Source organism: Lonchura striata, chromosome 2 (genome assembly GCF_046129695.1).
Source record: "Lonchura striata isolate bLonStr1 chromosome 2, bLonStr1.mat, whole genome shotgun sequence".
Classification (NCBI taxonomy): Eukaryota; Metazoa; Chordata; class Aves; order Passeriformes; family Estrildidae; genus Lonchura; species Lonchura striata.
Genome location: NC_134604.1, coordinates 76,876,492 through 76,900,306, shown reverse-complemented (window position 1 = coordinate 76,900,306; position 23,815 = coordinate 76,876,492). Strand labels below are relative to the sequence as shown.

General features: G+C 37.2%; 1 protein-coding gene across 1 annotated transcript in view; it reads left to right on the top strand.

Annotated features, from left to right (window-relative positions):
• The first annotated feature begins 304 nt into the window (after nt 1-304).
• UGGT2 (UDP-glucose glycoprotein glucosyltransferase 2) overlaps nt 305-23,815 on the top strand; it is a 71,596-nt gene continuing 48,085 nt past the window's right edge. Inside the window, exons 1-8 of the mRNA XM_077781487.1 lie at nt 305-469; nt 2,388-2,470; nt 10,337-10,467; nt 11,583-11,695; nt 15,755-15,929; nt 17,868-17,964; nt 19,017-19,098; nt 21,125-21,225. Of these exons, the coding sequence (XP_077637613.1) occupies nt 318-469; nt 2,388-2,470; nt 10,337-10,467; nt 11,583-11,695; nt 15,755-15,929; nt 17,868-17,964; nt 19,017-19,098; nt 21,125-21,225 (934 nt within the window). The 5' untranslated portion in view covers nt 305-317. The remainder of the gene's footprint in view (nt 470-2,387; nt 2,471-10,336; nt 10,468-11,582; nt 11,696-15,754; nt 15,930-17,867; nt 17,965-19,016; nt 19,099-21,124; nt 21,226-23,815) is intronic.

The following is a 23,815-nucleotide window of genomic DNA, read 5'->3' as shown; positions in this document are numbered from 1 at the left end:
AAGCCTAGGGCACCAAAAAAAAATTAACTTGCACTAAAAAAAAAAGTTAAAAAATAACGGGATCACCCCGAGGCCGGCGGGGGGGAAGGCGGGGCCAGACGTGCCGCAGGCGAACGGGGCGGGGCGGTAGCGCTAGTTCTGCGCCTGCGCACTCCTGGCGCCGCGTGTCACGGTGCCGGCCGCCCCGCTATTTATGCGCCGTCAGACTCTGATTGGCCTCCGGGCTGACCAATAGCGCAACGCCGAGGGCGCGGCGCAGCCAGTAGGAGAGCGGCATGGCTGTGTGGGCGGGGCGCCCCCGAGCTCCGCCGCTCCTCATGGCGGGCTGGGCGCCGCTGCGGGCGGCGCTGCTGCTCGCCCTGCTGTGTGTTCCGCCGTGCCCCTGCGGCCCCGCTCCGGCCTCCTCGCCGCCTGTGACCGCCCGCCTGGCGGCGAAGTGGCCGGCGACCCCGCTGCTGCTGGAGGCGAGGTGCGTGCAGCTCCTCCTCTTCTTTCTCCTCCTCCTGCCAGCGGCCGCCTGTCTCCTGGGGAGCAGGAGGGCGGAGGGACCCCCTTTTCCCTCCGCTGAGCAGGAAGGAGGGCTGGCAGCGTTTCTCTCTGTCGGAGGGTGTGTTAAAGTACGCTTTAGATGTGAGGCTGAACTGCTTTCTCCCCTCGGAAAGTGTTGTGGACCATGCTGGCAAGGCTCACCCACGCTGTGAGGGAGCTGCACAAGCGGCTTCGTATTTTACCTGCTCAGGCGTTTTGCAGGTCGCTGGGTTGGGGAGATGTAATGGAGTTAACACGATCCCTGCCTTCCGCTGGGTAGCGTCTTCGTCTGCCCCAAAGTAGTTTGCATGTTAATTAAGTGATTATAAAGGTACTAGTGTAGATGTGAACCTGTAAGAGTGAAACACAGCGGTATTTTAAAATATATTTTAACTTGTAATCACAACTTCAGCCTGGAGAAGAGACGGCCTTGGGGTGACCTGATTTCCGCCTCCTGAAGGGAGCCTACGAGAAAGATGGGGAGGGAGGGAGCCTTTCTTACAAGGGCATGCAGTGAGAGGAGGAGGAGGAGGAATGGCTTCAAACTGAAAGTAGGTTTACACTAGAAGTACAGAAGAAATTCTTTACTGTGAGGGTGGTGAGCCACTGAAACAGGTTGCCCAGAGAAGTTGTGGATGCTCCATCCGTGGCAGTGTTGAAGGATGGGGCTGGATAGAGCTCGAAGCAAACTGCTGTAGTGGGAGGTGTCCCTGCCCATAGCAGGGGATTGGAACCAGATGATCTTTAAGGTCCTTTCCAACACAAACCACTCTGCGATTAACAATAGAAGGGGAAAATGTTTTCCAGTTTCACATGCTTGTGGTTCCCCTGACCATTTGGCTTAAATTTCTTTTGTTTTTAAAATTACTTGCTGCTGTTTGGAGAACACCCATGAAGGGTAGAACTGCAAGCTTCTGTAATCAAAGGAGAGGCAAACTTCCAAAGTAAAGATTAGAAAACAATATAGTCATGTAGCAAATTGAACTTATTGGTAGACAGAAGCAGGTGGAGCAAAAGCAACTGATGTTCCCATAAGGAAAACCACAAACCTTAGAAATGGTAGCTGGAAATCATAGAATCACAGAATGGTTTGGGTTGGAAGGGACATTAAATGCCATCTAGTTCCAAATCCCCTGCCATCGACAGGCACATTTTGCACTAGACCAAGTTGCTTAGGCCCCTGTCCAGTCTGGCCTTGAGCTCCTCTAGGGATGTGGCATCCTCAGCTTCTCTGGGAAGCCCGAGCCAATGCCTCACCACCTTTACAGTAAAGAATTTCTTATGTATATCTAACTTAAACTTTGCCTCTTCCAGCTTTTAAAAAAAATGGAAGGGTGGTATGTAGTATAAAGTAAGCCTTACCTTTTATGCTTTGTAAGGATTAGCCCATGTTTGAAAGTGTTTCAAAGTTTGACAGTCTCCCTCCATGAAAAGGAGATGTCATTGATGAAAGCTTGTAATTTCATGAAAAACTGTAACCTGATAGAGAATGTGTTCGCATTTGTATAGTTAGCTACTATTAAATAAAATCTGTGTACTGAATTGATATCATTTATAAGTGTATATTGGAATATCTGTGGAAAAAATAAAGTGAACATTTTGGGGGTTTTCTGTAACAAGAGAATAGTCTGCATGCTTTACAGCTGTGATTGTTGAGTTTGGATGATAGTACTTTGTTCAAAATATCTTTTGACCAAAGTACAGCTCAGTTCAGTGTTTATGCTATGGAGTTGGTTGTTAGTCATTGAATAGCTAACATTTGGTTGCTGTATTTATTATTTTAAACAACTCAGGGTTTTGCTGTGGTACATCTTTGGACAAAATCAACCTATGGATAACTAACTTTTCTTTTTAAACAGTGAATTTATTGCAGAAGATGGTAATGAGAAGTTTTGGCAGTTCTTGGAAACTGTGCGAGAGTTAACGGTTTATAAGCAAGGAGGTAAGTTAAACAGCGTGACGGGTTTTAATATTTTATGTTGTGCTGTGTTTAACTTTGAGACACGATGCATTAATTAGTTCCAGGCAGATTAAGCCTGACTCTTCCATTATTGCTTACTAGGTAGGTTTCTTTCAGAAAATTGTAGCATATTTTCTCCTGAGAGCAATACTTGCAAAGAAGTTTAAAAAAGGAAAGGAAGATGAGATGGACTGAACTGCTCTTACAATATGGAAGAGAAGTGTAAAGATTAAAGATATCTACCAGCTTACATGAGTTGCCAAGAGCTTATAAGATATTGAGACTTCATGTTTTCTGTAAGATGGGTGCTCGCAGGGCATAAAATCACACAAATATCTAAAATGAGAATGCTAGGAAACACTAAAGGAAAAATTTCAAGAAATACCAGAAAAGGTTTAATACTTGTACATAGCATGGAGGCTGTTTTCTAGCATCAATACTGATGTTTTAGAGTAGAGGTTTATCACTGACAAAATAGGACTAAAAAAGCCTTGCATGATTAGACAGAAGAATATTAAGATGTCAGAAATTTGGAGAGAAGACCAAAGCATATAGTCCAGCAAAAGAAACATAAAAAGCCACCCCAGAGGAAACCTTGGAGAAGTGTTTACTAGAAATGTCCATGGTAATGAGAAACTGGGAGACCGACGGGGCTTTACACGAGGTTAGGCAGTATTAGACCTGCTTGGTAGGTTAACAGATGAACAAGATGAAAAAGGCTTCCAAACCAGGTAAGCCTGCTTCATTCTGCTCTTTACAGAACAGTACAACTCTTCAGGCATGAGTGCGAGCACCTAACACTACCACTGGAAGAGACTTGAGGGGAATTGAATGTTAAATTAATAGTCATAAGCTTATACATTGTAGGAAGATCATGCAGAAAATGACAGTGAGAAGTACAGGAACATGAAAAATGCTATATATGGGAGAGAGAACTTGAGAAACGGCATGTTTCAACAATTGTGACTGATTGAATACAATTTTAAAATGTGCATCTGATACGGTTATTGAGTGCTCAGCAGTGCCCCAAGCAGCCAGTAGTCTTAAAAGATTACTAGGAAGGCAACAGGGACATTCATGGTAAACATAATTTTGCTGCTCTTGATTCCATTATGTGCTTTTATGTTGAGTAAAATGTGATCTTTTACTTTACTGTCTCCCTGTGTTTTCCTCATTGTTTCTTTAGAATGAAAAAGGTACAAGCAGAAAATGTACAAAGAACTGTGATTTTAATTATAGAGTATCAACTGGGAAAATTTAAAAAAAAAAAAAATTGCTATAAAATGAATAGAATATACTTCAATCCCACGGTCAGAAATATATGCAAAACCAGAGAGAGTCACTGAGAACAGAATGCCCAAGGTAGTGAATGCTGCTAAAAGCCATCCTGTATGAGGCATGGAGACATGGAAAATGGAAGTAGGTGCAGAATTTGACCTGTGGTCAGCTGCTAGTAGCATTTGTTGAGGCAAGTGCTGTTGACTAATGCTGTTTAAGGTCTTTTTCAGCCCACAGGACAGTGGCATGGGTTAACACCCTCCACAAGGTTAGGAATGACACAAAATTTGGCAGGCTGGAGAGACAGGCCAACAGAAACAATGGGAAATTCAGCAAAGGCTGAATTCCCTGCATGTAGGATGGAATAATCTCATCAACTGCATAATCTGTGTGCTGACTGACTAGAAAATGTTTTTTTGAGAGGCAGAATGAGGATCTTTGCAAACAGTGAGAAGGCCAACTACATGGTTGCAGCAGCAAGAGGGTAGCCAACAGGTCAAAGAAAGTGTTTGTTCCCTGTATGAGATACTTGTAAAACTGAACACGGGGGCCATGCTGAGGCTCTCTGTGAAAGGAAAGACAAGAGTCTGTCCTTGGAGCAAATGTAGGAGAGGATCTCTGCAGTGCTTGGGGAGGTGGAGCAGACTCCTGAGGAAAGGCTGAGAGAACTGTGAATGAACCTGAGAAAGGAAGGAGTAAGGAGAGACCTTATATCTTCAGTTTCCTAATAGGGAAATGTGCAAAGGAAGTGGCACCAGACCCTGAAGCAACACAGCAGTATGAAAAAAAGCCAAGGGTAGAAGTTGAGATATGGAAGTTGTGCTTAGATACTAGAGAAAATGTTTCTGCCATGGGATTGGGTAAACTTGGAAACTGCTCCAGGAGGCTCTGGAATCTCTATTCATTGAGATAGTTCAAAATTGTACTGCATGAGGCCTTGAACAGCCTAGTCAAGCCTTGAAATTTCATCTCTAAGTAACAGTTTGGGTAAGGTGACCTTCAGAAGTCACTTTTAACTTACTCTTTTTTTCTATAAGTGGTTTAGATGCAGTTGGTATTGCCTTGAGATAAGACTGCTGTATTAGGTGATGTGTTAGGGGTTTTTTTCAGCTGTCTCTTTTTTTCTTGCTTGGACAGTTTCCAAGAAGTTTGAAGCTTTAATGACACTTACTGTTAGTGACACAGATGTCTGTTGAAATTAGCTGTTACTTAAATACCTACTCACCTGGATAAACTGTGATTGAAAATAAATAAATTACAGCAGGATGATCTCCATGACTGGCCATGCCAATGATCTGTTAGATGCTAGCAGTTGACAGCCTCGAGACTGTACTAAAATACTAGTTTAATCAAGTATATTGAGCAGTAGATGTTTATATTTATCTGTATGGCAAACACACACCTATGACAATAATGCAGGAAATGTTCAAGTTCTTGCAGCAAGTGGCTTTCCTAAAAGTTGAGTCGTAGTTGGGGTAGTCTTAATCCAAGTAAATGGATGATGCTCTTAATGAACAGGAAGTCTGCATTAGATGTTTACGATAAACTGCATAACTTGAGTGAAGAATCTGGTACTGCCAGACTGCAGTGGCAGAGTTTACAGTGAGGTGTGTAGTACTTAACATCTGAGGAAAAGTTGCTCCTCTACATGGTGTGGAATGAGTTTTGTCATAACTGCTGCATGTCAAGACACATTGATGTAGAGGGATGTTCATGATGTATTAAATCTGATGTAGCAACAACTACTTCAGTAAATTAAAGGATCTGGCTGAAAAAGGATTGGTTGAGGTAATTGACTTTTCATTTACTCTGAGTGATGAAAAGGGTAGACAGGATGACTAAGCAGGAAATGAAAGCATTATTTGTTTGTCTAAATAGAAACATTCTTATAAAAGCTAAAGAATTCCTAGATTTGAAGCTGAAAATCTGGGTTTATAAGGGAATTCAGTTAATAGACTTGTATTTCAAAATACAGTTTAATGTTTCAGAAGAGTTGTAAAGTGTTAAAGCTAGAAGGCAATTTCAAAAATCAAGTAGGGTAGCTTGCTTTTTTTCTTCTAAATCCTCCATTGGATGATTTTCAATATGGGTTTTTTTTAATCAATTCTCAGAACTTGTTGTTTTAAATTTAGAATAATCAACATCTCTTGTTAATTTGCTAATTTAAAATATTTAGCATTACTGAATTAGGTTTATTAATGGTCTGTTTAGCTGTGATATTTGTAGCAGTTTAATGGATTTGGTAAGAATTACCTACATGGAATCTGGTGAAACATTTAGTCTAGTGATGTATTTGGTGGTTTTAACTTTTTTTCCTTTTCAATATGAACTCAAATCAACTTGGGCAGCATCTTGATTATACCAAATGGAAAACATGAAAAGGTTAGTGATGGGTTACACTGTAGTGAATTAATATCTTCAGGGAACATGGACAACATTGTTTATATCTACATAATGTGCAACATACTTTCTGCCAGGCTTGTGAAATACTAGGAAAGACAGATGATGCTATTTTGAGCTGCAGGTATGTTATAGAGAAATGAAAGCTGCACAAATTTCATACTAAAACCAGCACTTACAAAACACCGAAGATGGCATTTTAAACATGCTGCTGCTTTTATATCCCTGAAGGTTAATTTATGATCACTGAGGGAAAGTAAGTAGCCAGTTCCCTGCTGGCTAATTATTGAGTTGAGTGTTTATTGTCTTCCCAAGTGCTTCAGTTTATATATTGAATTTTCAGCAGCCTCATAAATATATATTAAAAACCAAAACAAAACCAACATGCAAATATATTTTCTCTATGGAAGCAATTTTCTCTGAAAAAAATGTAACCGTATATTTCATATAAACAACTGTCATGCAAATTATTTTTTGCAATTTAGAAGACTACACATTATTCACAACTAAATTTAAAAAGTATTTTTATGTATATATAAACTTTAAAGATTCCAGAGGAATCAGTTTCACAAACGGATTTCTATACTAACAATGCAATAAAATAAAGTATTCCCCCTTTTCTGGCATCTTGCTTGGCTCACCTAGAGATTTGACTGGCCAGTGATTGCCTGAGCTGCTGTTACCTGAGCTCTCTAATTCCCTAGCTGATATGTGGATCCAGACATTCATATCTTTGCAGTTGGAACAGACCTCATACATCCATCCCACCAAGTAATTGTTCCAACACACTGTGTTCTTCTGATTAATTATGTCCCTTATGTTTACTCTCCCTACGTCCTGTGCCTCAGTACTTCAAATTCTCTTGTGGGTTACCAGCATATATTCAGATTAATTTTGTGGCATGTGTGCATGAGGTCTGAGGAGCTGTGCTATAATACTTTCTTATCTTTTGTGATTGCCCTGGTTGTCTCCTTTAATTATGCTTAACTTGCCTGTGATAAAAGATACTGCTGTAAATGGTGGATAGGAAATGTCGGCATTTAAATGAGTGCTTTGCTGGCTGTTCAGTTCTTGCTGTAGTCAATCTAATCAATTTGGCTACAGGAGCTGAGAGAGTTTTTCAGCAGACAAATTAAATAATCTTCAGAGTGAGCTTTTTGAGTCTTGTTGGCTGCTAGGCTATATTTCACATGGCTAGGATGAAAGTTCACAGATGTGAAGTTCATACATGTGCATTCAGATGTCTGCAGTCTGGAGCTGTATCCTGTTAATGTGGTCTCTTATTTACTTTTAAATTGACTTTGTTAATGTTTTAGTAGTAATATGCTGTCATGCACGATCTTATAACCAGAAGGATCTGGTTCTTTGTGATTCCCTGTAACATCCTAAGAAACTTACTCTGAATTCTACTCTTTTGGCAATGTTAAAATGAGCTTGGAGGGCAGATAGTACCAAATTTAAAGGATTTGGTGCTATGTGAAATAATTTGTTACTATGTGAAAATAAAAGCTCAAACCATAGTTCTGATTAGCTGAAATTAGCTCAGTTGGTTAGACCGTGGTGCTAATAACACCAAGGTAACAGGTTCAATCCATGTACAGGCTTTAATAGGCCACTTAAGTTCACTGTAGTGTTGAACTTGAGGATGCTTGGGGATTCCTTCCATCTCAGAATATTCTGTGTGACTCTGTGTACGTAATAAACTCTAAAACTTGGGTTTGCATTAGGTAGGTCATAGCATTTGGCATGGATTCATGTGTCTCGGTGAAGTTCAAAGTACACTTGTATTCTAAGTGAAGCCAACAGTGTTAATAGAAGTTGAAGTAGTAGGAGTGGATGATTTGATAGATAGATCCTTGTCAGTATTTTACAGTCATTTTTGAAGGCAGATAAAAAAACATCCTTTTTCTTTTACTTATTAAAATCATCATCATAATAGTCTTCAAGGAAAAAATTGTCAGCTGTTTTAAATACACCAGTGAAAGCACAGATGAAATTTGTAAACAAAAGAAAAATTAAAGACTTGTGGTACAAATATTTTATTAAGGTAGTATCTTTAGAATTACTTATTCTTCATTGTCTTTAATAGGATGTTATTTAGCCAAGTGGAGACGCAGGAATTTCAGATTTAATTTTATTTTTGTGGAGATAATTTGAAGAAAATTTGAAAATACAGTTGTTGAACAAAGTTTCAATCTGGAAGAATTTGTTGCATCCAAATTCTTATATTCAATGTTTTAAATGTGTGAAGCCAAATTTCTCATTTAGAATCATAGAATGATTAAGGTTGGAAAACACCTCCAAGGCTGAGTCCAACCTTTGACAGGTTGCCACTCGCAGTTAAACGTAGCACTAAGTGCCAGGTCCAGTCACTTGAGCACCTCCAGGGATGATGACTGCACCACCTCCCTGGGAGCCATTCTAATGCTCAACCACCCTTTCAGTGAAAGAATTCTTCCTGATGTCCAACCTGAATGTCCCCTAGCACAGCTTGAGACCATTTCCCCGTGTCCTGTTGGTACCTGGCAGGGAGAAGAGGCTGACCCCGACCTAGCTACAGCCTCCTTTCAGGTGGTTACAGAGAGTATTGAGCCTCTTCTTCTCCAGGCTAAACATCCCCAGCTCCCTCATCTGCTCCTCATAGGACTTGTTCTTGAGAGCCTTTACCAGCTTTGCTGTCATTTGGGTTCTGCTAGGCTATATGTACTTGTAGAGAACATAGATAGGTTTTTCATCCACTGAATTTCATGTAAGATAGTAACAATTATATGTCATGGATTAACCCCAGCCAGCAAGTAAGCAGCACATGTCCACTCTGTCCTCCCCAGTAGAATGTGGAAGAGCATTAGCAAAAGGTAAAACCTCTGGGTTGAGGTAAAAACCATTTAATCATTGAAATAAATTGAAATATAATAATAATAACATGTTAATAAGAAGAAATAAAAGAGAGGAATAAAACTTCTCTCAAGTGATGCACAATACAATTGCTTAGCACCCACTGACTGGTGGCCAGCCTGTCCCCAAGCAGATGTTGACAACTCCCAGCCAACTCCCCAGTTTATATACCAAGCGTGACATTCTATGGTATAGAGGGGTCCTTTGGCCAGTTCAAGTCAGCTTCTCCTGGCCATGCTCCCTCCCAGCTAGTTGTGCACCTCTGTGCTGGGAGAGCATGGGAAACTGGGAAGTCATTGATTCAGTGTAAGTGCTGCTGAGCCACAACTAAAACTTCAGTGTGTTATCATAGTATTCTCCTATCAAATCCAAAACACAGCACTGTACCAGCTACTAGGAAGAAAATTACCTCTACCCCTGCTGAAACCAGGACATCATATAGAATTCATTGGAAGGAGCTTTCTTGAAATGCAGATTATATACTTTTCTAATGTTAGTGTTTTTTTCTAGTGAATTACAGCTTACTCAGCCTTTCTAAATAATGAGTTTTAAGGAGAAGAAGGCAGAAAGAAGGTACTAGAGGCTTTAAGAGCAAAGGAAGATTTTTTTTTACAACCACAACAGGATTGTAAAGAAGAAAATGTGAGGATAGAAGCTGCTTAGTTATGAAAATTGAGTATGCCTGTAGAATGAGAATTGAAGGTTAATTATTTCCAACCAATGTTCTGCTTTATCACTTTTGTCATTCCCAGACACCATCCACCTACCTTCTTACTTAGAGTCCCAATTTTGGCCTTGAAAATACAAAATATACAGGGAGCAGGGAAGCTACTTCACATGTTGTATCCATTCTCATACTCTTGTTTATCATATATTTTTAAGGAAGAAATAAAATATGTGAAATATGTAAAATATGCCCAAAGAATGACACCTTTAGGAGATATTTATTTATGTAAGTTGCATGGTTGGAGTGTTTCAAAACTAAATGTGAGGAAATTATTTGTAAAACAATGCTCTATTCAGGCCTCTCCATATAGTTTTTTTGAGAGACATCGTTGAGTGGGTTTCTATATTGCTGAAAATAATTACAATGTGAACTAGTGCTGTTGAGCTCTCTTTTGTTATTTTGTTTGTTTTTGTTGGGTTTTTAGGAAAGGAAACAGTTAATAGCAGACATTAATGCCAGTGTTATGTAGTGTAGGTAGACATGCCACATCATTTAGAGCCAAATACTGAAAGTTTGTATTTTCTTTTTTTTTTTCCTCTCTTTGACAGATTCAGAGTACTCCTATTACAATTTAATCTTGAAGAAAGCAGGACAATTTTTATCCAATTTGCAAATCAACCTGTTGAAGTTTGCACTTTCCATACGGGCTTATTCTCCAAGTGTTCAGATGTTTCAGCAGGTGACAGTATTGCCTGATATATTTGGTACATGATTGAATGAGGTATTTTAGCTAAACAATGTTCATTGTTACAGTTCACTAAAATATATGCCAGTATTATTTGGCATCAAACGTGATAAAGGTGATGCTTTACAAGGTGGTTATATTGACAGGAACAAATATTCGTCTTCAGTTGTATGGATACCATTCTCTTCAGGGTAGGATTCTTTTGAAATTGTTCATTTTTGAAAACTCAGGTCATGGGGATTTTTTGCATTGCTTCAAATAATCCTGTAGGAATTCAGACATGTCCAGAGTAGGACATTTCCTGTGGCATGAAGTAATTTTTGTTATTTAGTGGATTTCTCATCTTTCTCATTGTTTTAGTATTTAAAAAGCTGAAAAATTAGAAAAACCCACTTTATTAATGAAAAAGTGAGAGGAGGTTTCACTGTGCCTCTAAAACTAAAATTGCTACTTCTCCTTTTAGCTATGCCACCTTTAGGGTAAAGTGAGAAGTCCACGTTTCTGAAAGATAATAAGCTGTAATAAAGTTAGGGAGTTTTGCAGGTGTTCTCTTGTAGAATATCATACTCTGAGACTCATCTCTTTTTGTTTTTACCTTTCAGCTGGTGAATCCAGACTCACTGACATGCAGTCACATGATTCCCACTTCATATTGGGAATATGAAGTGGGAATAGATGAGCAGAGCTTTTTAAAAAAAGGCAGGGGATGGGAAAGAGAGAGAATCAAAAATTGACATTATTTGTTTTCGTTTTATTGGTTTAGAAGTCTAATCTTCGGATGTTAACATGATTGCTGATAGCAACTAAAGTTAAAAATATCTCAGAGTACAGGTTGTGATTTTAGCTTGTGAAAGAGATTTCTCTCCTGGCTTTACAGAGCAGAAATGTACCTTTCATTTTCTGGAGTGTGACTGCATTTAATAGACTACATCTCACAAAGGTTATAGGGTCTTAATCTTTTAATTTTTTCCTTCCCACATGTACCCAGTTTTGAATGGGCTTAATCAGAAACACAGCTTAATAGCAGCTGTTGAGTTATTTTAATCAAAGGGATATGAGTTTAAGTGCAATCAAAGCATTCTGGTTGAGTATAATTGTTGAAATATTAGATTGCAGCTGATGAACCTCCACCAGAAGGCTGCCGTGCATTTGTGGTTATCCATGAGAAGCACACCTGTAAGACTAATGAAATAAAAAAGCTGCTGAAGAAGGCTACTAAGAGGTAAATATAATGAACTGGTTTAAGAGGAAAAATAGATTACTAAAGAGCTTAATATTATTAGAGTTCATCAAAGAATCAAAGTAGATTTTAAATAAAAGTAGGTTTTAAAATAAAATCATATACATTTGGTTCTCTAATCATATGGACAATTATGTACTTTTTCCCTTTTTTTTAACATGGGGTAGTGAGGTTCAATTTACAGTGTACTTCCTATACAAATTTGGAGTTTCACATGTCTGACACAGGTCTGTCAGCAAGGTGCTTTCTTTATAGTCAGTGTCACTGCAGTTAAGGTTCTCTGGGTTGCAAGGGCTTGGTTCAGGAGTAGAAGAGGAGTCTTCCTCATAGAAAGGCATAAGCTTTCCTCACCTCTTCCTGAATTTGGTACCTATCAACCCTTTCTGCACATTTTGTCCTGTGATATCTAACATCCGTCCAGAATTAATTTGAAGTCTGAAATAAAATGTGTGGAACCTATCAAAATACAGAATAATGAAAACAAAATGTTTAATCTCTATTTAAAAAAAAATATATTATTTTGTGGGTTTTTTTAAGACCTCTGTGTAATTTTTTAACTTTTTCCCCTCCCTGCGATGCTCACCATAATATACATTATTGTTCATACCCTCAGCTACTTCATGGAGATATGCAGAGCTGAAAGATGATTTAGTAGGGTGTATTTCTTGGATTTTCCTTTCTGTCAAATACAAATTGCGAGGGGAAACCCTGAAAACCTATAAATTTTTCTCTTTGGAGTTGGTTGCTTCTGAAAATAATTTTGTGTTCTACATGTGAGATTTGTGGTGTGTTCTAAGTTCATTGATCCAATTACAACCTACTAAATCATTGTCTTTTGCTTATTCAGTAGCCAAGGTTTCTGTAACTCACTGTCTAGTTTACAATGTCCCATTTTTACCAATTATATTATTGTAAAAATGTCTTTTTTTCCTAGATAAAAGCCAAAATGTACTACAGATAATTTTATATGTTGTTGAATTCCTATGGCTATATATTAAGGCATCAAGAGACCATAAAATTTTATTGCAATGTCTGAATATAGTAAACTTCTAAAGCAATTAACTGGATTCACCACATTCTCCTCTCTGGAGGTATTATGCCTAAATATACAAAATTCTGGAAAATCATAAGAATAAACAATAGAATCCTGAATTATCCAGAATTGAGTGAGTTAGACTTCTAGAAATCATTAAGAACAAAACTGAAGTCTCTTATATTTGATTGGTCTTCGTTTTCTCAATAACTTCGTAGTCAGTTACATCACACCCTTCAGAGTTGAAGGGACAAAATCTTGATAAATTTTCCCTCCTCCTCACCACTGCAAAAGTAGTTGTGTCACTCAAATATTTAGAATACCTGGAGCTAGACTCTGAGAAAAACATGTTCACACTCACATGTTCAGGTAATCATTCCCACTGTTAGTTCCATTTGTACTCTGGGTAGCAGTTGCTTCACCTGTGCTGGTCATATTTATGATAGGTGATAATGATAGGGCTGTGCTCCTCTTCTGTTTTTTCTACCAGGTGAACAAATGCAATAATGGACAGTGTACTGTGTCACAGCTGGTTGCTCTAAACCAGTCATTCTTTTTTCATAGAAGAGATCTTTTTGATGTGTTGATTATTTTTTTTTATTTCCAAGTATTTTCCTTTGTGTTCCATTCTGTGTCTTCTGTCTGTCATGACCCTTCCAGTTCAGCCAGGCCAATTTAAGCTATGCTTTCAGTTGTTCACCATATTTGGATAAGGATGCTAGAAATGTCCTGACTTTAGGGATTGATAATTTCAATCTCATTTCAAGTCTCACTGAAAGAGAAAGAAGAAACTGCAGCATTCTTCTTGTGTGGATTCATCATCTCAACCCAACATTCAGGAAATCTTAGGCTCTTTGAACTAAGGAGAGCCCAAATAGTCTGCATGTCAAGATTAAGGTTTTGCTTCATTCAATCCTTTATGCAACAACAACTGTGATTATGTCTTTTGCATTTTCAGCCATGTTGCAATGGACTGTGTGGGTCTAAATGGAAGTGTTTTGTGTGGAGGTGCAATAGCTCCAGAGCTCAAGGGCTCTGGGCATGTCAAAGAACACCTGATTAGATTGTTGGGATTGCTTATCTTGCTAACTGTCCAAAACTCAACACTGAGGGTTCTGGGGCTGTTGCTGTGAAGAGCAGAACCATTAACAGAAGTCGCATTTTGCTCAAAACAATCAGTGCCTTACATTTGTCACTATATGTTTGCTGTCTTCTGTCCCCTTGTTTCTGCATCCTATCCAGGGTACTATCTAGACAAGCATATCATTGCCTGTATTACCCTAGTAACTGATGAGCACGTGCTAAACTCAACATCTGTTTAATTTTTTTATCTTTTTGTCTGCTCAACTGTTCTTCCTTGTCTTTCAGACAGCCTTCTTATGAGCATCTCTTATGGCAGGAAATTAATTACCTTTCAGTTCTAGGAGCAGGAGAATCAATTCCTTGTCACTACTATTCAGTGTTGAAGAAAAACAAAGAACAGAGGCTTATCTTGGATTTACAAGGGCTGAACACTTTAATTCTCAACCCAAGGTCATTAAAGGAGCTCTGTGCAGTGCTGTTTCATTACAGCACTTAATATTTTCATGAAACATGTTCACTGTAATATGAGACTGTCACTATGCAAGTCATGGCAGCACTCAGTAACCAGCTTAGTTGGTTTGTTGAAGTAGACTGGATAAAGTTAGAAAAAGAGAAGCTCACTTGGTTGAGGTTTTTCACTCTCTCTATGAAAGTGGCAGCTCTTGTCTCTGTGGTTATGAGAAGGAAATTGCACACATCACATCCCGCACATACGCTCTTACTGGAGCAAATCTGGATCAGTTCTTCCACAGAGCTTACTCATTCAAGAATTGTTTCAGGCTCCTGGATCTCACCTATTTGGTCTGCTTTGTCCTGTGATAGCAGTGGGACAGCTTGCCTGATATTTCTCTGACACCCAGCTACCTGCACCCAAGTTAATTCTTGAACTGGCCCCTCCTTTTATTTCTGCCTTACAAATGCGGTCCTTAATTGCATACCTACCAAACTTACAAAGGACATTGATATTAAAGCCCTGAGTAACCTCATACAAATTACTCCTGGTTGAAGTGAGGGTTTGCGGCACATTACCTCCAAAGGTTACCTTTGCAGCATAAATTACTTTATGGTTTTTTACATTGAATACGTTCCAAAGATCTGCATCGTGGAAACTGTGGTGTTCTGCTCACACCTTTCAAGTATGGCTCTTGCGTAAGTGTCTAACACACACAGTTCTGTACTGTGTGTTGAATTAGAGTTTCCTAGCTTGTCTTGGACATGCTTGGAGACAGTTTACAGTCTTTTGATTGTCAGTGGAAAGGCAGCTTTGAAAAAGTGTGCTCATCAATAATTAGTACCTTGATGATTACTCGTCATATCCTCTTTCATCTCCTCTCCATATTTCCCAGTTTTATTCAAAAGATGTCTTTATTCTTCTAAGAAATCATTGCAATGTAACTTTTCTAGTCCTGGTTTTCAGTTAGGAAGGTAGGTAGGCAGTCAAAGTTTGCTAAATTAACAGAGCCTGATGGTTCCAAAATAGTATAACCCCAGTTAGTTTCCAGATGTGTTTACTGTTTTCTCAAAGTTCATGGAATCTCTCTGCTTCTCTTTTACTCACTGATTGCTTTGTGCATCTCTGATGGATGCTATGTGTCATTCAGATTAAAAACTTCAAGCTGTTACTGATGCACAAAATCTCCAAGTGCTATGCTTTTCATATGCTTTGTGTTGTGATTTGATAAATTATATTTCAATTCTTTATAGTTGATGGTGATTTTTCAGTTTCCTATACTTTAATTTGTGAATTTTTTGTTCTGGGTTTGTTTGTGAGCAATCATGATTATTTTGTGGTAATTTAACATGGCTTGTATACTTCTAGCATATAAACACTTATTTGTTTTTTTAAATTATGAAGTAGAAAAACTGCCACTGTTTTAATTCATTTTCTGACTTCATAATATCACCATTATTTGTTTTATAATCAGACCCAGGCCGTATCTTTTTAAGGGAGATCATAAATTTCCAACTCTCAAAGAGGATGGCCCAGTGGTTATTCTGTATGCAGAAATGGGTACGAAAGACTTTGTCAAATTCCACAATATTTTATCTGAGAAGGCACAAAAGGAGGAAATTGTTTATGTTCTCCGGCATTATATTCAGGTATGCAATTCAAATCAGCATTGTTTCAGTAAACTGTTAGCATTCTGTCTTTGCTTGCTTTTTAACAAAACACTTTTTCTACATTTATTTTTGTGTTTGCCTAGATATGTTGAATATATTTTCTAATAGTAAAACTCTTTAGGTAAGTAATTCACCAAATACAAACTATGAACCCAGGAAAGCATGGTAATGTTGCCAATCTTGCATGCAAGCACTGATTGCGTTACTGATCTTGAAATACCCCTTTTTTTGGTTTTATGTCTGGGTTTTGTACAGTGCCAGATCTCAGGTGAATCTTTGTGCAGCAGACTGAATATATTAGTAACTAGAATTAGAAAAATGGAAAGTAGAATAGAGAATCATTTTGAGAAATTACCAATTATATTTTTTATGTATTCTTCACATAATCTCATGTTCATTGAGATACAGCACCACGGGCTATCACGGCCGATATCATTGACCAGTTTTAAAATGTTAGTGTTCCATAGTGCCACTATGCGAAACATAAGGTTTCTGAATTCTTTTCTTAACTTACTCTTCTCCCTGAAACAAAAGAAATACCAGAACATGGAACTGTATTGTCCCCAGTTTTGATTATTGGAAGGTTTTTGTGATTTATATTCAAAGTATAGCTCTTAAATTGTGTGATTAATCTGAGAATAATCTGGTGGAGTGAGAGGTTGCTGTGATTTATGTAGACCAGGAATTTCAGGGAGATGAGATACATAGTTTGCAGACGACTTTGAGTTGTTTGCTCACAGTAATGAAATAGAGAATTTGAGGAAATCAGTCTTGAATTCAAAGTTGTATGGGGTTTAGCTTCTATTGAACTTTTTTCTTTTATGCTTTTATTTCAATTAAATGCCTACTTGCATATCAGATGTCTCATTGCTCTGTCTTATGGATCATGGTCTCCCCAAATATGTGTTGTCTTCTTGCCTGCGCCTTTTCTCTCTTCAGCTCTTTCTTCCCTTTTCTTCTTTACTCACAACCTCCATTTTTGTTCTTTTGTACATACTGGGATGGATTCTCCCTCCTTTTTTACATTAAATACAAGAAGAGGGAACATTGATAACAAAGATGTACAGTCTTTCTGCTGTCCCTTTCTTTTTTTAACCAGTATCACTGAGACTACATACGGAGCTCTCTCTGCTCCCTCTGCCTTGAGTTTTGTTTAAAGGATGGACAGAGAAGCCTCCCAGCCCTGCTGGGTTTTCACTGAAGGATTCTCACTAAAGAATAGTTCTTAGAAATTGCAAGCTAAAGCTCAAAAAGCCTTCGAGAAATTGCTGCTTTGCATGTGCAAATTGCATTTTGGAGAGGGGATTTGCATACATTTGGGTCAAATTAGGACATATGTTCTCAAATAAGTATGTTTTGTGTAGTTACACTATTGAATGTCAAACTTCCACTCCAAAGTTACAAGTTTTTTTATTTTAGTAAGTGGCAACCTGTTTTTTGCATTGACACTTTAATACATTTTATTAATACTTCTTGCAGAAAGTGATTAACTGTTTTATCAAACTTTTTTAAAGAGTAAGTCTGATGCAAAAATAGTGTTTCCTCTTAACATTCTGGAAGTCTGTCAACATTACAAAGAAATGAGTATCAGTTGAAAATGTGAATTGTGAGGCATCAGTAATTGTGTAGGGTGCTGTAAGCTGTGCCTGTTCTAGTCCCTCTTCTAGTATTGTGTGAAGATTACAATTTTTTCCAGCCTTTCTGTGATTTGCAGGAGATAAAGGATATTGTCACCTTCTTTTACATGCCTTCTCAGTGGACTGCCAATATGCCTTGCACTATTAATTGAAAGATGAATTAACATAATGATTTAAATGTCATAACATTTTAAAGTTACAATATTGGATATTGTTAATCTCCTTTAAATACATTTTGTAAGTTATGTTTTTTTCTTCTGTTAAAAAAAATATCAAGCAGAAACCAAATTCCAGGAAAATGTATTTATCTGGATATGGTGTGGAACTTGCAATAAAGAGTACAGAATATAAAGCGGTAGATGACACGCAGGTTAAAGGTATGTGGGTTTTTTAATTGATTTGATAGCTTGCTGAAGATACTATTGAAATGCATTAAAATCTTCCGTTTGTAAAAGAGAATCATTAATGTTTTGAAGGTTATGTTTAATTTCTGTCTACAGAAGGAAATCTCAGGTATTAAGAACTAAGAAATTAAAATACACAAACAAAACAGAACAAAATACACAAGATCTGTTCTTAGGATACAGTCAATTTTCTAACCTCTAATTGCTGTTGTCTGTGGCTCTTCAAAGCACAGTCTGGTGTTCTTCCTCTTAGTAATTTTAAGATTGTTTACCTTTGCACTTAAATTACTTTATGATTGTTGGCATTGCTCATATTCTAATAGCTACAGTACCTGTACATTAGTGTTTCAGGGCTGAGGGGTTTTTTTCTGAATTTCTGTGGAAATACTTTCACAGTCTTCTGTAGAAAAGATATTGCATACTATCGATTTTGGACTGGTGCACATTACAATGTATTGAAATAAGACCTATAGAAAGTGGTAACTACAGCATGGGGACACAGAGAAATTACTTTGCAGGAACATTCACAAGATGAAAGTTAACTCTCTTTCATAAGACTGAGGTTTAATGACCTTTGAGTCATGTCAAAAAATAGTTTTGTTTTTTTAAAGGTAAAGAAACTCACCTACCTTTTACATCAAATGCCAGCTGGAGAGTCTAGTGCTTTAAGGTCATCAGGCTTTTCAAGTGTAAATTTGGTAGTAGTTGACTGATGAGAGTTATACCTTATCATTTAATCAAATTGAGAAATGGCTGTTTTGTGAACTGTTAAACCACACCTACTTAATTATATATAAAAAATATTACCACTGAATGAATTATATTAAAAATTAATTTTGATGTTGCAAAGTTCTGTAGAGTAATTAATATAGATGCCAAAATATGCAAGTATAAATTTAATTGAAACTGCATCTGGGAATGACAACTTTGTGATTGTGTTTCTATTAACTGTTTTATAATTCATAGAAACATAATACTACAATAACTTTCTTGGCTTATATTGCCTACATGTGTTATGTATCCAGGAGCAAATGAGACAAAAGAAGAAGAAGATGAGGAAGAGGAGGAGGAAAGTGATGTCCAAGGATTTCTCTTCAGCAAATTAAAGTGAGTTAAGTTATAATTAAACTTTTACATTTGTTTCTGGAACCTCAACCAGTTGGATTTTTTTAATAGAAGAATTGAGATTTATGTTGGAAATCACTTCATTTGGTAGAAATTTTGATGTTTTATTTTTTTATGTCTTGTGAACATAAGCAATGATTGCTTATTCTGTTAATTTCAATGTATTGCTTTTCATTTTCTAATTATCTTAGAATGTATACAGTAAACTTTCAAAATTAAAAGTATCTGCCTGGGTAGCACTAACAAAAACTTAGAACATTGTGATTTCACATTTTTTAGATAATTAGAATCAAAATGTTGGTTTTCAAAATGCAAGAGTAGCGCAAGAAATCCAAACACATGTGCTGTATCTCCATAAGGTGTTTTAAAGGAGGATAGTAATGGATTTCCTAGAGTTAAGGAGTGATACTTCTAGGAAGATGAGCTTATTGTATATACCATCTAATTTTGGAGTTTGTGAGTTTGTATTCTCTTCCAGCAGGAACTCTTATCTCTAAGCTGCAACCATTAAATGAAATTGAATGTTACCCTACTGAGCACTCCTTCCAGTCCTTAGTTGGATTCATTTTGTGGTATCAGTCATCCAAAGTGCTTCCCTTTTCCTGTAACAGATCGGTGTAGGGGATCATAAATTTTGTTCTTCAGCAAAATACCTTGAGATTGTGGGTCTTCTCTAGATGTCATTCTCTCATTATTTTAAACAAACAGTAAACTTGTTTGTAAATATTGTCACTAAACTGTAAATCTCAGAGTTCAGAGCTGCTAATTCTGTCTAAATTCTTGACATCCCATCCCCTCCCTTCCTGCCTTTTTTTTTTTTTTTTTAAACACATTGAGGTAGAAGTGCACTCAGATCTTGAGGCTTCCCTGTTGTTTCACCTATGTGTTTGAGATTCTGCACAGTGGGTAATACCAAATGCTTATACCATATCTTCATCTGAGCTTTTTTTCTTGTATTTTGCTAGGTTTAGCTATACTTAGTCTCTTGATTCTCCACTGTGACTGATTTGTGAACCTGTTAGATAATTCTGGTTTTTGACATTGTTTCTAGATTCATTGGGTTTTTTCTCTTCTCCTTTTCATACAGGAGGTGAAATAGATGTTTCAGTAGGCTGTAAATTGTTCCTCTGTTACAGTCATGTCAAAAGTTTTACTTTTCTCAGCTGTGAAATAGTTATGAATGTAAGCACAAGACATAAAATGTTCAGAAATTTAATGGAGAATTTTTTCAAGCATATCTTATAGCAGGCTGAAATATTTGTCCTCAAAACATCTTTACCTATCTATTATATTTTCAAAACAAATAGCTAAGCTCTTGTGTACCGTGTTCTTTAGCTCTGACAGATGGTTTGTGTGCTCAGTAGATTGATTTTTGTCATGCTGTCAATTTATAAAACATGTTCTCAACATTATATTGCCTATACCTCTTGTAGTTAATGCCACAAAGAGTGCATTCAGTTACAGTCAATATGTAGTACAGGGGATGCACACTTAGTTATACATCATCCTATAGTAAGCTGAATAAACAGTTACCTCCATGGTGGTGTAGCAATACTGTCCAAACTTTGACTTCATTTATTCCATCTAAATTTATGTGGCAAGTTTTGAGACAGATCACTACAAAATAAGTGAACTCCTGGTATTTAGTAAGAATTTCCTTACAGAGGAAGTTGTCAAGCATTAGGACAGGCTGGCCAGGAAGGTGGTTGACTTGCCATGCCTGTGTAGATGTGGCCCTTGGGGTGTACTTGACAGTGCTGGCCTAATGGTTGGATTTAAAAACCTTAAAGTTCCTTTCTGATGTAAATTACTCTCTTTAAATGGGGTTTAGCAGTCAGAAATCACATTTTCTCATCCAAAATTCATATTTTTCCTTCAATAATGAATTCAAGGTCATTCTTGGTTGTTATTCTAAGAAAAAAATATTAGCTGTGAGCAGTACTGTGGATAAGAGCAGGCACTGATGGATGTAATTGATTCTTTTTTGTAATAAAATGTTTTATTGTAGGCAGATGCATCCTGATCTGAAAAACAATCTGATAGAGTTTAAAAAACATCTAATTGAATCTACTAACAACATGGAACCACTGAAGGTTTGGGAGATGCAGGGTATGTATTGCATTTTATTTTTAATTCACACAATACTTAATATTCCTTTTGTTACTTTAGTCATGATAAAAGCTTCTTTTGAAAGAAGAGACATCATTTCATAAAAAGGCCTTAATACCTCAAGTATTTAAAAGGCATGTGCTGATTCCTTGTATTGTATGCTAAAAATTAAAGGAACATTGAAGTAATTTTATAAGATAGAGAGAGATATTACCTATTTTTCTGCCTGATGTGTCATCTCAGGTATTAAAACTTAAAAAACTTTTTTGAGAGGTCAGGCTGTGGTAAGCACATGTGCTTACCACATCAGGCAAAAGATATAATTTTGACATGATTGCTAGGTTGGGATCAAACACATGTTAGGACAGCTTGTTTCCTTTAATTTATTAATTTGATCAATGTGCTGCAGTTCACATTGGTGCATTTTTTAATATAATATCAAGAGGAAGAACATGCTTTTGAAAGCTTTCCTGTAGAAAAGGAAATTAAATACGTTGATTGCTAAAGCTTGTGTGCTGATGAGTTGCAGGACATTCTGTAGCTTGAATGAAATATAAATCTCTCATAAAATGTCACAACATTTAAGTTTATGCAAGTAAATTTTCCCCCTTAGATTCTTCAGCTTTAGAGGACAATCTGATCAAAATTATTTTGTCTATATATTAGTGTAGTGAAGGAGACTGAGCAATCATCTGAGCTTCAGTTTCTTTTGGGACCCTGATGTTACAGAGGCTTGCTCGCAATGTCCAGTCTGGTATTAGCTGTGTGAGATAATTGTAGTTCACTTGCAGTCTTTTGTCAATGAAGTTCAACTGCAGGATTTATCTTTGTCCAAAATAAAAAACAATTGAAAAAATTTGCTTTAAAGTTCTCTTGAGAAATATACTTTGGAAAAAAATAGGAAAAGAAAATAATGGGTTGGACTATTTTTCTTTTTGCATATGATTGAATGCCACTTGGCTGATATTAAAGCTGAAGCAGCCATGAAACTTCAATCCCTTTTATGTCTGCCTTCAAAAGCCAGTACAAGGTCTCTGTTTAATGGTGGTCTTTTCTGTGGTGTTAGGGCTACATATATAAAAATGGAAGCTGATGCTGCTCCCCAAAGAACCAGTTCTTAGTGTTTAAAGTAGTTAAGTTTTGGGATGTTGTTAATTTATGTTAGGAAGACTTGTAGTGGCTTATGGTGCAGGATCTTTAGTCTTCAGCCCCCACATTTTTTGGTGCAGTTGTTTAAATACCCTGACTGCTGACATGACAAGGTGCTTTCTCTAGTTCATTCTTAATGACTAATTATAGTGGCTGAATTAATGGCTCAGCTTCTCTTTGATTTCCTTTAATTAGCTTCAAAGTAAAAATCTAGCTAAATTGAAGCAAAACTACTTCAGCTATAGGGCATACTTCTATTTATAAATGAACCTAAACACCATTCAAGAGTTGTCTTTCAAGAGCTTTTATATTTTAGGTAAGTAATTAGTAAGTACTTTTTCCTGAAGGTGCCTTACACTGTGCTCTCAGCTGTGTTAGGGTGCTGCAAGGGGAGGTCTGTAAGTGACAGCCTTGACCAGAGATAACCAAGGAGGTACAAAGATGTCAGCCGGCCTGAGTGCTATTTGAATATTTGTATCCTAGCTCTTCAGTATAAAATGGAAATTATTAACAGTTTATGAAGGGTTTTAAGTGTATGACCCAAGTTCACAGCTTTCTCACTAGCTGTAGTAACCGCAGCAGCTGGGTGTTGTTGCTTCAACAGATCATAACTTATATGCCTGTTGAAAGGGTCCTGAAACCTACTTTTAAGAATGATTTCTTTTCTTGTTAGAAGTATTAAAAAACAGAAGTTAACATTCCATTTCACTCACCTATTTTTTTTTCAGCCTATATTTTTAGCCTTATCAGGCTAAACTAGTAATGTCCTATTCACTTTGATTCAGCCTTTAATTTTTTTTAAATTCCTAACTGCTTCAAGAAGATGGTGCAAATTTTTACTAGGCAGCGTCCTCTACATCTTTCTGGCCAGCACTTTTTACTATATATGGCGTCAGCTTTCCTCAAACTGAATAACCTGAGGCTTTCAGTTTTTGTTTAAACATCTTAACTAGAAAATTCTGGGGAAAAGCCATCACTGCATGAGTTCGTTATGCAGATGTGTACAAGGTATATGGAAGCATCTAGTATTGTACTGTGTTACCTCATTGATACCAAAATTGGATTTGTCCTAGTCTTACATGTTAAAATTTGTCATGTTCAAGTTAGACTCCAGGGACAACTGACTGAATTCTATCATTGTTTTTTCAGTGGATAGATTAATTTGAAACTGTCCTGTTATCTGAAAGTCTACTTTGCTCTGAGAATGGGATCCCTTTAAAAATGTGCTAGGTGTTTATGAGAACTGAAATTTTAGGGTAGTTTGGCTTTCCATTTGTGAGTCGCCATTTTCTCTGTAAAGTTGCTGCTTCTTTTGAAAACTGTTCAATTCACATGATCTGTGCAGCTTTCTACATTAAATATATTTGTCATCTGAAAAACTTGTGAAGTTCTGGATCTGGAAAAGTCTTGCTCTTTCCTGCAGTTATGGATGTCTTAGGAT